This window comes from Typopeltis vanoorti, chromosome 2, assembly GCF_054136105.1.
Source record: "Typopeltis vanoorti isolate ZY-2024b chromosome 2, IOZ_Tvanoo_1.0, whole genome shotgun sequence".
NCBI classification, from domain to species: Eukaryota; Metazoa; Arthropoda; class Arachnida; order Uropygi; family Thelyphonidae; genus Typopeltis; species Typopeltis vanoorti.
The window spans coordinates 22,851,420-22,870,402 of NC_143550.1; the positions used below are offsets into that span (position 1 = coordinate 22,851,420).

Here is an 18,983-nt window from a genome sequence, read left to right on the forward strand (position 1 = left end):
CATTTTGTGGACAAACTCCAGGTAGAAGCAAAATAGTTATTAATGATAAAATAATAGAAAGATATATACTTTCAGTTATCTTGGATGTGAAATATCATATTTAGGAGAAAAAGACAAAATTAAAAACTTCGAAATTTTTACAGATTATAGGCCCCGATAAATAGAACACTCAACCCAAATATAGTACAAAAAGAAACATGCTTGAAAATATACAATACTTTAGCAGTGCCCACATTATTATATGGCAGTGAAATTTGGGCAATAAACAAACAAGATAAACAAAGAATAGAAACAAGTGAAATGAGATTTATGAGAAGAACTGCAAATATACATTATTAGATCAAAAAAGGGAACGAAGACATTTTAAAAGAACTAAAAACAAAATCAACAGAAAAAAAACTAAACATGTTGTAATAGGTTTCACGGTATAATAAGAACACAGATGGTTAAAAATAGTTATTTTCTTAACTATCTGTGTTCTTATTATACCATGAAACCTATTACAACATGTCTGACGAACATAAGCCTATCCACGCATGTAAAAAACTGAACAATTATACACAAAAATGGATTGAACATGTAAACCGAATGGCCAACACACAACATCTTAAACAAATACTAAAATATAAGCCAATTGGAAAGAGAAAGGGTAGACCTCAAAAAAGGATATTGGATGGATAATGAGACCAGAACAGACCAATATAGTCTATACCCATAATTAGTGTTATGATGATGAAATTTGCTATACAATGATGGTCTGGAACCTAACATATCACATATTACTGGGATATACCCATAATCTGTAACATATGGACTGAATTTTAAGAAATCTTTCATGAAACTGCTTATGGTAAGTATAGACAGCATTTTATGATTTGTGTTTAGATTTAATACAGCTGAATACAAGTATTCAGCTGTATTAAATGCTATTTATTCTTTTTTTTTTATTCAAGTTATAAAAAATAACTGAGAGAGAAGCCATCTGCATCGTCATAAATTTCCTGATACGTACCCTCAAGGGGATAGCACTATATGAAAAGATTACATTATTACTAACTTCCTGTCAATTTTAGTCCAAATTTGTTCTGTCAGGATCTACATACTATCAGATCTTTCAGTATTCTAACATAGTCCTCACTGCATCAAGCCGCCTAGACGGGGTCTTTTTTCCTGCCATTTTAGAACCAAACACCTGCTTTGCTAACCTTTCCTGTCTCATTCTATTTAAGTAACAATATCAACTCAGATTAGCTCTGCTGGCACATTCCTGAATGTTAATATCTTCATTTTTAAAGGGATTCTGCCATTGACATCACCTGTTTACCACCCTTGCACAAACACCATGGGGCGCTTAAGAGTCAAAGCTGGATAACTGTAGACTTCATGTAGCATTTTAAGAAATACTACATGAATAAATGCTACTAGAACTTCTATCTTCACCTTCTTGTAGTGCACCTCATTTGGTATCTACCTGAATACTGACCAAACACAGATGAGCTGGTAATTTGGGATTAACCAAACAAACCGTATTCTCATTCACTTAAAACAGTGTTTCTCAAACTTCAGATATTCGTGTATTCACTTCTTAAATTTTCATTATTACCAAGTACCCCTATCCTTATCAAACTAATAATAATAATAATAATAATAAATAAAAATAAAAAGTAATTTCATTGTAAATGTCTATTTTATTTGAATTTAGATGTACATGTAAACAAAACAAAAAAAAAAATTTATTTTTAATACAACAAAATTTATAAAGATACTATAAATTTTTACTTAATTTAAATAATTTATCAATGAGAGGGGTGAAATTGCTTAGTGGGATAAGATTTCAGCAAAATGTGGCTCTATAGTTGTTAATTTCAATCGCAGATGCAGTTCAACATCTATAATGCAGTTCCTCTTCTTTCTCGTAATATCTACAAGGGCCGAAAATCCAACTTCACACAGATATGAACTTGGAAATGGAAAAATGAACCTGAATTAATTATCTGTTAATTCAGGAAATTCATTCTGTATTTGTAGCCAAAACGATGATAATGTATTCTCGTTGTATTTATTCCATATATTATTAAAGCCATTATATCACTGTAAAAGTAGTACAAACATTTTAATCATTATTTTAACTAACAACAAATTTGTAATGTGATCAAATAATGAAGCACATTGATTAAAATCTGCTTAACTGTCTTAATTTCATCTACTAAAGATTCATATAAGTACTTTTTTTTTTTTTTTTTTCAATCAGTTGCTATCGTACGCTCTTCACGTTATTGCAGGCTCGCAACGTACATTTATATATGAAGCTGAACATAGATTCACGAGTGATCGCCCGCAAATTTGCAAACTATTCAAATAAAGCAGTTATCACAATTTGAGTAGGAGAATTCATACATAATATATAATTTATTGAGAAATATGTATGTTTAAGTAATTATTTGTTCTTAATAACGATTCCATGCATTAATGATGCATAGCCGAAAGCTATCGCGTAACCCCTGAAGGCCTTTCGCATATCCCCAGGGGTACGCGTACCACACTTTGAGAAACAGACTTAAAACATAATTCCAAAATGATAGTACAACACAACAGAATTTCATGCTAATTGGCTCGCTGGTGAGTTAAATAAGGCCTGCCGGTTTTCATCAGGGAACCAGAATGAACAATCAGTGACGACCAACATCAGCTGAGTTCAGGATTGGCACCATCAACATATGGAAAAGAAAAGGAACTAGCAGAAGAATTGCATAAGTATCAGAACATGACAGGTGTTACCAAATAAAGAAGACAAAACCAGGTGAGATCTTTCTAAGCAAGATTTCTAAAAACAAAATGTTATATTCGTGCAACAACAACCAGGGAAAAGAAGTATTAGCTATAGTACTTAACATTAAATATGAGGATAATCTTCTTGCATGGTAGGCAATATTAAAGTGATGTAAACAATTTTATCAGAATGTGGAACTAGACAATGAGGCTTATTTGTGCCTATAACCACAGTGTTCTACCAAGAAAAAAGTAAAGGAATTTTTCAAGGCATTAGGAGAAGGCAGCTGATACAATGAAAAAAAGAAAAGTCAGTTCTTGTTGGAGATTCTAAATAGCAGAGTAGGAAATGAATACCAAACATTTCTAGGAAAACAGGAAATAGGAAAGTTCTCGGAAAATTTGAAGAAAAGAGCAAAGCTAATAATAATGATAAGTACCTGCTAGATTTCTGTTATGAACACGAACTAATTATTAGTTATTAGTAACACCATGTTCTAACATAAAAATGGAGACAAATCCACATGGAGATCACAAGAATCTGTGCAGGCTTTTACAAGCATTCATGTCCAAGTTGGGATTCAAACTCACAACCTGTTGGTTGGAGAGAGCAGGTAAGCTATCCACTCAGACATTCAAATGAAATAAGCAGTGACAGCATGTTGAGAGAAAATACTCAACAGAAATGAAATCAGTAATCTATATAATTTCTTGAAATAGAAAACACCATCAAAAACCTGAAATGTGAAAAGGCAGCTGGAGTAGACGATAATTTAGAATTTTTGTTTCAGTCACCCCTATTATGTCGATCTGGTACTTATCTAATTTCTCAGCTAGCTCCATTTCTTTGCCATTCAGGCTTCTTACGTTGATAGTACCAATCTTTAACTCCGGTGATGTTGAGTTGGGGTTTGTTTTCAGATTTGTTCCAGTAGCTGACTTTTCGCTGTTCGCCCTGGTTCCCTGGCGAAAACAACGGGGGCCTTGTTTAACCGGGCGACGCCCCAGCCGGCATGAAATTTTGTCATGTTGTACCATCATTTTTTAATTTTGGTTTAACCAATAAGAATACAATTTGGTCGGCTAGATCCCAAATTTCCAGCCCATCCTTGTTCATTCAGTATCAAAGTAGATACCCAACAGGGTGCACCACGAGAAGGTGAGGATTGGACATTAGGTCAGAAGCCCTGGTCGGTTCTCCGCATTCCTTTAAAGGCTATGTGGAGGTCTCCTCTCAGTTATACAACTTTGACCCTTAAGCACCCCTGTTCAAAGTTTAGAAGTTCATAAGTTAAAACGGGTTTGAACACTGTCCCGGTATATTGCTAATTTATTGTTCTGGCTGGTTTCTTTATTCCATATAAATATATTCAGATGTTTCCAACCATACTAACTTTGCTTATTCTAGTATCTATTTCCATATTTAATTTGTAGTCTTCACTACAAATTATGTCTAAATAGCTGAAATGCTTGACTTACTTAATACTTACTACTAAAATTCCTGACTAAGCTTTGATCAAATTTTTGTTGGTTCAAAACAACTTGGGAAGGGATATGCATAACTAGAACAAAAATATTACTTGGATTATTTGGCATATCAAAAAATTGATTTCTCTAATTTCAAATCACTGCAACATTTTATTTTGCTAAAATATCATCCAGCAGTGATAATCATATGCATTTGCTTCGTGTATAATTGACATTACAGACAAGGCAACTAGTATATTATGTCTGTTAGGTGCAAATATTCTCTAGCTGTTCTACTCTTTTTAAACCTCACTCAAAAATTAATTTCAACAAAAATGATAAACAAGATATAAAAGTGAAATTCACTGACATCTGTGCCACCCATCTACCAACCTGAATACCTGATAACATGCTCCACTTTTCCAATATCCTTGATCTTTTCTTAAGCAGTTATTCCAGATATACTTAGTGGTATTCCCTCTTCTTGGTAATGTGAACCACAATCCTGTTCAATCCTTTCTTTTAAGGTTACATCGTAATTAGCATTCATATTTATAAATTTAGGGACACAAAAACACACGTGTTGAACAGATTATTTTATTAATTACTAATAAAATAAAACTTGACGTTTCGATCCATGTATCGAGGTCATCATCAGAAGGATACAAGTGTAAAGGAACCAAACTACATGCTCTAGCCCTGTATACCGGTAAACTAAATCTACGTAGTTAATTAATCCTTTCCCATAGCCTGACCTCTAGTGATAAAAATAAATAAAATAAAATAAAATAAAATAAAAAATACAACTACAATAAACTGCTAAAGTCCTCATGTATTAATATTCTTCTGGATTTGTACAGTTCTGATTGATATAATATGATTTCCTTCAGTTGCTGTTGAATGTTACAAACACTTCACCAGGTTGTTTTCTTGTAGTGGGATTTTTCTATGGCTAGTTTCAGTTGTTATACAGGTTGTAGATGGGTCCTCTACATTAAAAACCTAACAAAGAAACATGATATAAACATAGTGATGGGTGACTTCAATGCAAAAGTAGGAAGAGGGGGTGATGGAGAAATTGTTGGTGAACATGGCTTAGGCACCAGAAATGACAGAGGAGATCGCCTAGTCCAATTCTGTCAGGAAGAAGATCTAACAATAGCAAATACCTGGTTTAAACTTCCACCAAGAAGACTGTACACTTGGAAATCGCCTCAAGATAACCAACATAATATTGTCAGAAATCAAATTGATTATATACTGATAAATAAAAGATTCCACAGTAGTATAAAGAGTGCAAAGACTTATCCTGGAGCAGATATCTCATCAGACCACAATCCCATAGTTGCAGAAGTACGTCTTAGATTAAAATCAGCTAAAAAATCACAAAAGAAGAAAAAGAAAATTGATGTAGAAAAACTGAAAGACCCGAACATAAATAAAAGTGCCAAGACACAGCTTAACCTGCGATTACAACAGATTAACATAGAAGAAAATAAAAGTGTGGAATCTCTTTGGAATAGCTTAAAGAATGCCATCGTAACAACAAGTATTGAAGAAGTAGGTTATGTGAATAATATAAAACAACAGGATTGGATGACAGATGAGATTCTTTCTCTTATTGATACAAGAAGAATGTATAAAAACAAAGACCTAGCCAGGTATACAGAAACACATAACATCATCAAGAAAAAAATAAAAGAAGCCAAGGAAAATTGGATGAAAAATTTATGTACTGAAATTGAACTGCTTCAGAAGAAACATGATAATTTCAATCTGTATAAGAAAATCAATGAAATTTCCAGAAAACTCAGAAAAAAAACAAACAGTGCCGAAAAGAGACGAAAGTGGAAAAATAGTTCTAGAAGAAGAGAATCGAGTACAGATTTGGATAAAATATATAACAGAACTTTTCAATGATATTAGACAGAAGTCTATAAATATAAAAGATAACATTCAAGGACCAGCAATTATGAAATGTGAAATAAAGAATGCTATAAGATCAAATAAAACAGGAAAAGCCAGTGAATCAGATGGCGTGCAAACAGAATTTTTAAAATTAATAGAACTAGATAACATCAAACTTCTTGAAAAACTATTTAATAAAATATATGAAAGTGATGAATTTCCATCAGATTGGCTGAAATCTACATTTATCACTATCCCAAAGAAACCCAAAGTGAATTCCTGTGGTGACTTCCGACTTATTAGTCTAATGAGCCAAACATTAAAAATATTTTTGAAAGTAATTCAGAATCGTATTTATAGAAAAAGTGAAGAAACTCTAAGTGAAATACAATTCGGCTTTCGGAATGGTTTTGGTACTAGAGAGGCTCTTTTCTGTACCCAAATATTGATACAAAAATGCAGAGAAAAACAGAAATCTGTCTTTATGTGTTTCATAGATTTTGAAAAAGCATTCGACAAAGTCAGACACACCAACTTAATAGAAATCCTTCAACAAATAAGGCTAGACGAACAAGACATAAAACTAATAACAAATCTGTATTGGAATCAGTCAGCTACCGTTCAATTAGACAACATTACCACCAGTGATATTAACATCAAAAGAGGAGTGAGACAAGGATGTGTGCTCTCACCACTCATGCTCAACATATATGCAGAGGTAATCTTTAAAAAAGCATTGGAAGAATGTCCAGAGGGAATCACAATGGAAAAATTGTTAACAACCTACGATATGCAGATGACACCGTGCTAATTGCAGATAACATTATGGATCTCCAAAAACTCGTTGACAGAGTATACATAGAAAGCCAAAGAATGGGAATAAATATAAACATCAACAAGACAAAATACATGATCATCAGCAAACATCCAGCCTCATCAATGAAACTGACACTCAATGGGAAAAATATTGATCAAGTGTCAAGATATAAATATCTTGGTTGTTGGCTTAATGAACGGTGGGATCCAGAAATAGATATAAAGACAAGGATTGAAGTTGCACAGCAGTCCTTCATGAAAACGAGAACACTATTCTGCAATAAAGACCTAAACATGGAAGTCAGATGCCGGATGCTGAAATGTTACGTGTGGTCTATTCTGCTCTACGGAGTTGAAACTGGACATTGAAGGCGACAACCATCAAGAAAATCGAAGCCTTTGAGAGATGTGGCTATACAGAAGAATGCTAAAGATATCACGGACAGAAAAAATTACCAATGAAGATGTCTTAAAATCCAATGGCAAAGCTAAACATCTTGTACAAATAATCAAGAAACGAAAAACATCATATCTTGGACACATCATGAGAAACAGCAAATACCAACTTCTACAAACTATTTTGGTAGGAAGAATTGATGGCAAAGGAACTAGAGGAAGAAAAAGAATATCATGGTTTGACAACATCAAGACGTGGACAGGAAAGAGCAGTGCACAACTGCTCAGATTAGCACAAGAGCGCAGTTTGTTCACCAAGATGGTCGCTGACCTTCGATAGAAGATAGCACAATAAGAAGGAGATGGGTCCTCCACATTCTTGGAATGGTTAGGCCATCATTTTTGTTGAGATTTGGGTTATGTCTGAGCATTTCACGACTCTTTAAATTTTCTCTCAAACCAGGTTTTGGTGCGGTGTAGGGACTTGTTATTTTTCCAATCAATTCTGTGGTATCTTTGGAGTGCATGGCAGAAAGGCTGATTTTTCCAAAATGGAGGTATTTAATGTGTCGTTTGTGTTCATCTTGTCTGATTGGGATAGTTCGCCCTGTTTCCCCTATGTATGGTATGCTACATGTGCATTGTATTCTGTATACCCCTGGGTGGGCTAGGTGTGGAAGAGGATCTTTAGAAGAACTGAGTAGGTGTCTTACCTTATTTGGAGGTTTAAAGGTGGTTTTAATGCTGTATTTGCATAGTGTTCTGTCTATTTTTTCAGAAATGCCTCTAACATAAGGAATGGCAATAACATTCCTGAAATCTTTTTTGTTCTTACTGGTATCTTCGTGGAGGATCTTGTGAATAGTTTTTTTACTGTATCCATTTTTTATAAATGTTTGGTTGATGATCTTGTATTCCTGGTTTAGAGCTTGTTCATCAGAACAAATAGTTAGAGCTCTGTGTTTAATGGTGCTTATGACACCCAGTTTTTGTGTTGGGTGGTGGTAAGAATTTTTGTGCATGTATTGGCCTGTGTGTGTAGGTTTGCGGTAAACTGAGAAGGAGAGACAGCCAGAGGGAAGACGTGTGACAAGTGTGTCTAGGAAAGCAAGAGAGTTGTTTTTTCCATTTCATTGGTGAACTGGATATGTTTGTGTTGTTTGTTTAGGTGGCTAAGGAATGTATTTAGAGCTTTGCGGCCGTGGGGCAACAATATGGCAACAATATCGTCGACGTATCTGAGCCAAAACCGGTATACAGGGATAGAGCATGTAGCTTGGTTCCTTATACACTTGTATCCTTCTGATGATGACCTCGATACAGGGATTGAAATGTCAAGTTTTATTTTATTAGTAATTAATAAAATAATCTTTTCAACAATCCTGTTCAAGTTTCCTCTCTAAGAACACAGTCCCTCCACCACTTCCAACCTCATTTCCTTTGGCATTACAAAAGGTACCATGTGGGATAGCTGCTGGAACTTCTACTCTTTCTTTTCATGGTTAGATTATTGCTCCCTTTTCTGATCCAAACACCTGCTCTAAGCAAGTTGTAGAAATTATCCTCACCGGTGCAAAATCTCTCCATACTTTCCAAGACATGGTAAAAGGTGTACTAATCAGCTGAAGAACAAATTCAGTATACTACAGGTTTACAGTAGGCAAGCACGAATCCTTGTTTCATGCAGAGTCAATGTGAAGCACATAGTAAATACAAAACATTCAGAAATTCCAAATTTGCCTCTAACGTTAAGTAGCAATCATCTGTTCAAATGGAAATCATGCAATTTCTTGTCCATTGCAAAGATTATCAAATACAACTTCTGCTCTCTGAGCTACCACCTCTCTCATCTAGATGGCACCATTACAGCACAAAAATAAAGCTGACTTCCTAGCACTCTTCTCCTCCAACTACTGCAAAGATGACCAAGACAAACTGTCTCTTATCAAACCAGAAAAAACAGTAGAATATTCAATGACAAATAGGAAAGCCTTGCAGTCCAGATAGCACTTTCCAACTGCTGTACTGAAAACATCGTGCTCTAGAACCAACGCATGCCCTATGTTTTCTTAAACTTTTATACTCAGGGTAGCACTTATCCTAATGCATGAAAGCAAGCTTATATCCAACTAATTCCAAAAAAAAAAGGAGATAAAAGCATACTGTCGAACTACCAACCTATCACCCTCACTTCAATGCTCTCCAAAATAATGGAAAAAGTCAATCAATTTCCATACTGCCTAGAGACACAACAGTTCATCAGTGACAACCAACATGGATTCTGCCAATCTAGATTTACAGTGGGCCTCTTAGTCTATATCACCTGCCATTGGACATACCACAAAATATTTGCTGTTGAGCTTAACATTTCCAGAGCACATGATTGTGCTAGGTATCCTGGCCTGCTCAGTACACTACCTCCCATCTTCTGTAACTGGGTAGCCAGGTAGCCAGCTCTCTCTCTGGTTATTCAATGCATATCATGGTGAACAGCTTCCTCTTTACAATCTTTTCCACCAATGCTGGTATAAAGCTGGTGAAATGGATAAGAAGAAAACTGATGGACAGCTATCAAAGAATAATATATGTGAAATAGAATCCAAAAGAAAGTAGGTGATCTGTAGTTTGTACCTGGAGTGCTGCCATTTAATTTGTACATCAGCAATACAAGAAATGATATGAGGGTAACATCCAGTTGTTCACTGATGATACGAAACTAGGAAGGAGAATAATGATGCAGAGAGAGAGAGAGATACTGCAAGACAATTTAAATAGACTGATAGTACTGGCAGAGGATAGTGGTTGTCAGTTTAATGCAGCACAGTACAAGTCATTCACTTTGGAATAAAAAGTGTAAAAGCTGCATGTTATAGTGATGGAGCTGGGCTGTAAGAGAGTGATGAGGCTAGGGAACTGGCAGTAGCAATGATGGTGAAATGATTTGAAGTTCAGAGGACATATTGCAATATTAAGCAAAACAATTCGCAGGATCACTTTGAATGCTGAAGAATATCACTAACTAGCAGAAATGAGGTGATTATTACTCATTATAAGGCTTTAGTAAGGCCATATCTAACATGTGAAAAGATCTGATTGCCTGAATTACTAGGGATGTGGAAACAATGGAGAGTATACAGTGTTCAAAATGGTAGCCACTCCATGGAGGTGGTCCCAATGAGGGGGGGGGGGGGGTAAATTACCTTGCTGTTTTTCATATTTCCCAATGAGATGTATCCTAATGATCAATGTAATAGATTAAAATTTCAGTTCAAAAACTAATTGGAAAAAAAAAAAGCATAAACTAACCTGATTTGCCGTAATGAAGACACAGAAACTTGTGAAAATCCTCCATAATCAACAAATTTGATGTCACATTCTTCTAAACTGTCATATACATACATTAACTGAGCCCTATACCAACCTCCCATCACTGTAGCAGCACAGATTATCCCAGCTAAAAGAGAAAAGATACTTTATAATAAACCAGTACAATCAAATATGCTTATTACACTAACTACAGTCAACTCTCACTACAGCAAACATTATCAAAATAGGTAAATGCTATTACAATGGAAATTCATCACAGAAAACTATTCACAGTGAACTATTCCTGTTGCTTAGGAATTTTCTATAATTAGTCATCTGTAATGAAGACTTGAATCATTTTACATTTAACACTTGAATCATTTTAAGTTTTTTTTTACAGAAAAAACTTAAAATGATTCAAGTGTTAAAGCATTAAATTGCTCTCATTTCAATTATTATTATTATGCATTATAGAACTTCAATACAGAATAATAATCAAAATATATATTTGTTTTGACATATATCCTGGATGATCAGTAGGAAAGGTTGAACTTAACAAACAGGAGATTTCTTTTTGAGAATATGTCATAACAAACATGGCTCTGATATAATATATGGTTAGCTATGATTACATTCGTGCATTCCATGTAGGAACATAAAATGTACGTACACTTTGGATATAGGGAAAACTAGAACTACTTTCCGAGGAAACGAAGAGATATCAGTGTGATATACTAGGACTGGCGGAAATGCGATGGACATCATCAGGAGAGATGAATGGATGCGAAGTCATATGGTCAGGGCATGACACCAAGCACGAAGCAGGAGTTTGCTTCCTACTTAACAAAAGGGCTAGAGAGGCACTGTATTATGTTACAAACCAGTCAGTGAATGAATCATAGTAGCAATATTTCAAGCAAAACCATTTAATATATCAATATTCCACATATATGGTTGGTTGGTTGGTTGGTTTATAGTTTATTTGGCACAAAAACTGCAAAGGTCATACTGTGCCATACTAAAGGTTACAAGAATAGCATTTACAGAAAATTGTAAACAATATGTCTGTACAAGAAATCTAGTTTCACAAAGCAGCATCTCTAGGTAAACAGAACTGCTGCAGAGGGCACAGCAACACACAAGGTCAGAGGTTATTACAGTAGTGCAAAAATAGTTAACAATATAAGTTATTACATAATATATGAAACATTAAGCCAAGGAATGCAGTCTCTATATATGTAAAATTATAATAGATGCCTTTATAGCAGTACAAAAATAGGCAAAAAGATTATTATACAATATGCATGGATGAAAATTAAATTTAGCAATGCAGTATAAGGGGCTATATATATAAAGGGCTATCATACTCAGGGGCTCACATTGGTGAGTACGGGCATTGCAAATCCGAGATACCCAAGCTAGACCTGATCTTACTTCATGCAATATACATTTGGTATATCATATCTGGAGACTGGTCTTCTACTCTTCTTTCCCTCTACTCTCTCTTACTTCTTACTCCCCCCCCTCCCCCCCAGTGCTATTAGAGCAACTCGAGGGCGAGGGAGATGATTCTTTCCTCTCAAACTGTAGTTTCCACTATCTACTAAAAAAAGCGGCTGAATTCAGGTCAAGGAGTGGTGGTTGACACTTGATGAAAATTTAACCATTGAAACCGAATGAACTCTAACCAACCTAAAGATACATGCCAGCTTGACCGTTGCCCGGTCAAACAAGGGTCGCAGCCAATATTAGAGAACCAAGATAGTGAAGGCGAAAAATATGCCATTGGAAAAAACATCACCTAATAGACAGGAAAAACATAACAAGCATAGGAACATAAGAACTCTTCACCAGGAAGGAGCAATGGAAATACTACTGCATGAATTACACAACTACCGATGGGAAGTGATTGGACTCTGCGAAACCAGATGGACTGGAAAAGGAGAATTCCACCATGGACAGTACAAAATCTTAACTTCAAGCAGAGAGGACAACAAATACCAAGGAGTAGCACTTATATTAAAACCAAAGGCTCAAACTCTCCATTGTCCTACAATCCCATCTCACCTAGAATAATTAAAGCAAGATTTAAAACATCAATTGGATCACTAACTATTATTCAAGTATACTCACCAACTTCGACATCATCATCAGAAGACATTGAGGAGTTCTATATAGAATTGCAAAAAGCAGTACAGCAGACATCAAGTCAAGATCTCTTAATTGTAATGGGGGACTTAAATGCAAAAGTAGGCAAAGACTGTGATACCTGGCCAAGAGTAATCGGAAAGTTCGGATATGGAGAAAGCAATGAACGTGGCAAAAGACTACTAAACTTCTGCTCAAATAATAGACTAACGATAACCAACACTCTCTTTAAACATCCACAACCCCAAAAGAAAATGGACATGGATATCACCAGACAGACAAACCAAGAATATGATAGAATATATTATTGTAAACCAAAGATGGAAATCAAGTATCCTAAACTGCAGATTGTGGATCAGACCATAAGCCAGTATTAGCAAACCTAAGAATAAAGTTAAAATCTGGAAGCACTTTTAGAGTCAAAAGGAGACTGAATGTAAAAAAACTACAAGACAATAATATTCTAAGAAAATATCAACTAGAACTAGATAAAAACCTAAAGGAACTACCAAAACAGAATATAAACATTGAAGAACGTTGGTGCAAATTAAAGGAAATAATATTAAATTCGGCAGAAAAAACAATAGGTTACACAGAAAGAGAAAATAAAAAGGATTGGATCTCGAATGAAGTAAAAAAGTTAAGCGATCAAAGGAAAAGCATGAAACTAAAACAGAATTATAACAGAAATGAATATAATAGATTAACCAGAGAAATTAGAAAACTAGTTAAAATAGACAAGAATAACTGGTTAGAAGAAAAATGCAAAATGGCAGAAAAGCTATCAAAAGAAAATAACCTTCATGGATCATATAAACAAATAGACCAAATTAGTAAGACACAGACAACAAAAATTATAATGATCAAAAACAAAGAGGGACAACTAACTGAAAGTAAAACAAAAAGAATGGCCAGATGGGAAGAATACTTCAAAGATTTATATAATAAAAACAGCTCCCAGGATATTACAATTCCAGCCACTGAAATGGAGCAGGAAACAAATACCTTTACCAAAGAAATAATAGCACACAGCATAGAAAAACTCAAAACTAGGAAAGCACCTGGCATTGATCAAATACATGCAGAATTCTTAAAGCCAGGAAAGGAACAATTTTGGAACCATTAAAAACATTATTTGAAAGGATCTACCAAAACAAAGCAGTGCCTACTGATTGGACCAAATCAGTCATAACTCCTATATACAAAAAAGGAGATAAAACAGAATGCAATAATTACAGAGGCATTAGCCTCCTCAGTATTCCAAGTAAGGTTTTTACAAAAGTACTCCAAAAACAAATTAAGAAACAACAAAATAAACAAAATATGGAACTGGCACTAGGAGAAGAACAAGCCGGTTTCAGATCAGGGCGAAGCACAATTGATGAACTATTCACCTTAAAACAGCTAATAGAAAAGACACTAGAGTACAACCCAAGTTGCTACATAAATTTCATAGACTTTCGTCAGGCATTTGATTCAATCCATAGAAGAGAACTATGGAAAATGGAAGAATTTGGAATTCCCAACAAAACAATAAGAATAATAAAGAATCTATATGAGAAATCTGAAAGTGCAGTATGAATGGAGGACACCTTAACCAACTGGTTCCACACAGAGAGTGAAGTACGACAGGGATGCAATCTGTCACCAGACCTGTTCAATCTTACACTGGAAGAAGCAACCAATAAGGCCTTAAACAATGAAGACTCCGGAATCAAAATATATGGGGAAAATGTGACAAATTTAAAATTTGCAGACGACATTGCATTACTTGCAAGCACAGAAGAAAATCTACAGCGAATTTCTGATAAAATAAAGGAGGAGTGTATAAAATCTGGATTAAACATAAATATAGACAAAACAAAAATTATGCAAATATGAAAAAGAAGCACCAATCTGAAAATTGAAATTGATAGTAAGAATCTAGAGCAGGTGGAAAACATCACCTACCTTGGAGGAGTTATTGAGTACAATGGTGAAATTATAAAAGATATAAACAGACAAATCAGTCAAGCATCCCAAACTTTTGGACGACTTAATAAAATATGGAAGTCAAGAGACATCAAACAAATAACTAAAGTAAGAATCTATGAAATAATGGTCCTACCAATACTCCTCTATGGAAGTGAATGCTGGAATCTCAAAAAGGCTGAAGAGAAAAAATTATTAGTTACTGAAATGGGCTGGCTAAGAAGATTACTTGGAGTATCTCTGCTGGATCGACTAAAAAACGAAGACATAACGAAATGACTAAAACAAGAAATAACAATAATAGACGAAATCCAAGAAAGAAGACTGCGATGGTTTGGCCATGTGAACAGAAAGACTACCACTAAAGCCCTGAATACAACGATGGAAGATGAAAGATCCAAAGGACGGCCCAGAATTAGATGGATAGATAAAATAAAAGAGGACCTGAAAACCAAATCACAACAAGCGACACCAAACTGGATAGAATTGTTCGGACTCTCAAGGGACAGACAGAAGTGGAAAGAGTTCATTCAGACTCATAATCATCCACATAGATAATGGAAGAGAGAAGAAGAAGAATGCAGTATAAACAGAATTTAGAATACATATAAACAGAATTACTAAAAAATTTGCAAATAGGTAAGATGTCCTACAGCAGTACATGATTATTCAAAAAATAAAGTAGTAAATAAGATACATACACAAAATGTATGTTAAGTGATGCAGTATCTACATATAAACAAAATTACTGCAGAGGTTTCAGCAGTACATAAATAGATAACTATAGGTTAACATATGTATATACAAAACAAGTCAAAGAAAGTAGATTCTACTTTCCTTGACTTGACTTACTACCTACATCTAGTAAGATTACAAATGGCTGAAGAATGTTGATAGAAAAATTAAGCTTTTGTTTCTCTTGTTTCTTTGTTTCTGTTCTTTCAGTATTAAAAATTCCGGAGAATATGAAGCTGTTGCTGAGATTCTAGCAAAAGTTTCTCCCGAAGTATCTGCAATAGCTTTGGGATCAGCAAGAACACTTCCATTATAGTCTAAGGTGGACAAACAATGTGTACTATATCTGCCTTTCATTTTCCGGATTTTATCCCATACAATTTTTGGACTGGTCATTTGATTAACTGATGTAGAAAATTGGATCCATGATTGTTTTTGACTCTGACGTCTTAAAAAACATGCTTTGCCTCGAGAACGTTTGAAAGTTATTAAATTTGATGTGGTGGGGTATCTACGAAATATGCTCCATGCTCTGTGTTGATCTTTTTTGGCTGCATGACATTCTGGGTTCCACCAAGGCTTTGGATAGACTGGAAATCGAGATAATGTTTTTGGGATGGAGGGGGTTTTGCTGCCTGGACAATGCATTCTGTTATATATTTTACAGCTTCGTTGATAGGTGTTTGACTGATGACATCAGCATTAAATTTTGCAAGATGAGAGAAAGTGTTCCAGTCAGCCTGGTCCATTTTCCATATAGGTATCTGTGTGGGTGAAAAGGGTTCCTGTGAAGACATTGTACAAAGAACAGGAAAGTGATCACTTCCATATATGTTCTCTTCAACGTCCCACATGAGCAGTGGAAGAATGGAAGGGGAACAGATTATAAGATCAATTGCAGAATATGAGCAGGTAGGCATATGGAAGAAAGTATTGAGTTTATTATTTAGAAGGGAAAGGTTATTATTATCAAGAATTTTTTCAATGATTTGATCTCATCTATTAGTGTTGGCACTACCCCATAGAGTATTGTGATTGTTAAAGTCGCCCATCAAAAGTATGGGTTCAAGAAGTTGCGAGATAAGGTTATCAAGATCAATTTCATTTATATATGCACCCACATCTGACAGCATAGACAAGGATATTGACTTATTTTACAAAGATCTGACAGACACAATAGAAACAATACTAAAGCAGGATGTACTAATTATTGAAGGAGATTGGAATGCCAGAGTCGGAATAGATGATGATGGTTGAGAAAGAGTCATGGGAAAATATGGTTTCAGAGAAAGAAATGAATGAGGTGAAAAAATGTTAGAATTTGCTGTGGACCACAAGATGATCTGTAACACAAGATTCCAGCAAAAGGAGTGTACGTGGCGATCAAATAATGGGAAAATAAGAACATGATTGATATGATTACGATTAAAAGAAGATGGATAACAACAGTACAGTAGTGTCGAACTTTTCAAGGAGTGGATCTAGACTTGGATCATAGTTTAATGATTGCAAACATAGAGTTGAAATTAAAAAGAAAATGCAAACCCCATCTTCAGAAACGAAGAGATACAGCAAGAATAAGTGAAGCAGAAATAGGAAGAAGGTATAGAACAGTGTTAGAAGAGAAACTTAAACATGTGGACAAAGAAAAAAAATTAGAATCTAAGAAGGAAAAGGAGTAATGAAGGTGATAGAAGATGCAGTTGAAGAAACTGTACCAGAAGAAGAGAAGATCAAGAAGAAATGGATTAGACAAGAATCAGTGAAGTTAGTACAGCAGAAAAGAATGTTGAAGATAAGAAGAGATATATCAGAACAAATAGAGGAGCAATATAGAAGAAAGTGTAATGAGGTGAAAAAAGCAGTCAGAATGGATAAGATGGAATGGCTAGAAGTCCAATGCAATAATATAGAACAGTACTATGGAGAGCATAAATTTAGGGAGATTTACAAAATGATTACAACCATTAATAGAAAGTGGCAACTAAAACAGGACACAATTAAAGATGAAAAATGCAAAGTATTGATGAATGAATATAAAATTGTACAGCTGTGGACAAGATACTGTAGTGAGTTATATGAAGAAAAACTAGATTTAGATAGCGTTGGGAAACTGACTGAAGAATTGAAGCAGATATCACCACCAGGTAATGAGTATAATAGGACAGCTAAAACACAAGAGTCCTGCTAATGATAACATCACTAGAGAAATGAATAAATATGGCGGCGAAAGTATGGTTACAGAAATGCACCAACTATGTAATATGATATGGAAAGAAGGGAAAATGCCATACAAGAAAGGAAATAAGCTAGAATGTAAAAATTATAGAACAACTGCTATGACAAGCCACCTTGGTAAGGTAATGATGATGATATTGACAGAAAGATTGAGAACACAAATGGAAGCATACCCTGAAGATGAGCAAGCAGAATTTAGGAAAGATTGAACTACAATTCAACAGATTTTGACAATGTGGTTAATAGTACAGAAAGCTAGGAGAAAAAAACATATATACTTGCTTTGTTGATTTTCAGAAGGCATTTGACAGTACTGACCAGAAAGTGATTAGCAGTGCTAGATTTCTATGGAATTGATAGAAAACTAATAGCTATATTAAAGGATGTTTATCAGAATGTAGTTGCAGCAGTTAGAATAGGTGATGATTTGGGGAAATGGTTTAGAACAAGCAGAGGTACTAGTCAGGGGGGGGGGAGACCCAATATCACCAGGCATTTTCATCGCACATCTAGAAAGAGCAATGGATAAAATGAAGGAAGATGCAAAAGGAAATCAGTGTATGCGATGAGAATTAACAATCTGAGATTTGCAGATCACGTTATTATTGAAGAAGACGAAAGAGAACTACATAAAACATTGAAACTGTTAAATGAGGAAGGGAAGAGATTTGGACTTTTTATGAACTTTGAAAAAACAAAGACAATGTTATTTGGTGATAAGAACATGAAACAAAAGATACAAGTGGATGGAATTGATACAGAAAATGTAGAACAATTCCCATATTTGGGGAGTAAAATGACGTAAGATTTGGACTGTAAAAAAGAAATAGAGATCAGGATTGCAAAGGGAAGAACAAATCTGAAGGCCATGGATAACATCTGGAAAAGTAAAGTGATCAGCCTGCAAACAAAACTAAGAGTACTGGAAACATGCATCTTTAGCGGTGTACTGTGTGGATCTGAAATGTGATTAATAAATAAGGAATCAAGAAAAAGAATTTTGGCATTAAAAGAACTTGTTACAGGAAGATTCTAAGAATAGGGTACGGAAAATCGCAAATGAAGAGCTCTATCGGAAGGTACAACCAAAGGAGAATCTAATGCAGAAGATTATAAAATGAAAGCTGCATGGACACATCTGCAGAATGAGTGAGGACTAGAAGATAAAGACATTCATGTTTGGTATTGTGGATGGTGTAAACAAGGTAGACCATACAGAGAATGGATAG

The 18,983-nt window shown here is 34.9% G+C and overlaps 1 protein-coding gene across 3 annotated transcripts in view; it reads right to left on the minus strand.

Annotated features, from left to right (window-relative positions):
• Positions 1–18,983, minus strand: part of LOC150108872 (uncharacterized) — a 222,416-nt gene that overhangs the window by 65,131 nt on the left and 138,302 nt on the right. For all 3 annotated transcript variants that reach the window (XM_090403956.1, XM_090403964.1, XM_090403974.1), the window contains one exon: positions 10,663–10,810. In XM_090403956.1, coding sequence (XP_090260082.1) covers positions 10,663–10,810 — 148 coding nt within the window. The remainder of the gene's footprint in view (positions 1–10,662; positions 10,811–18,983) is intronic.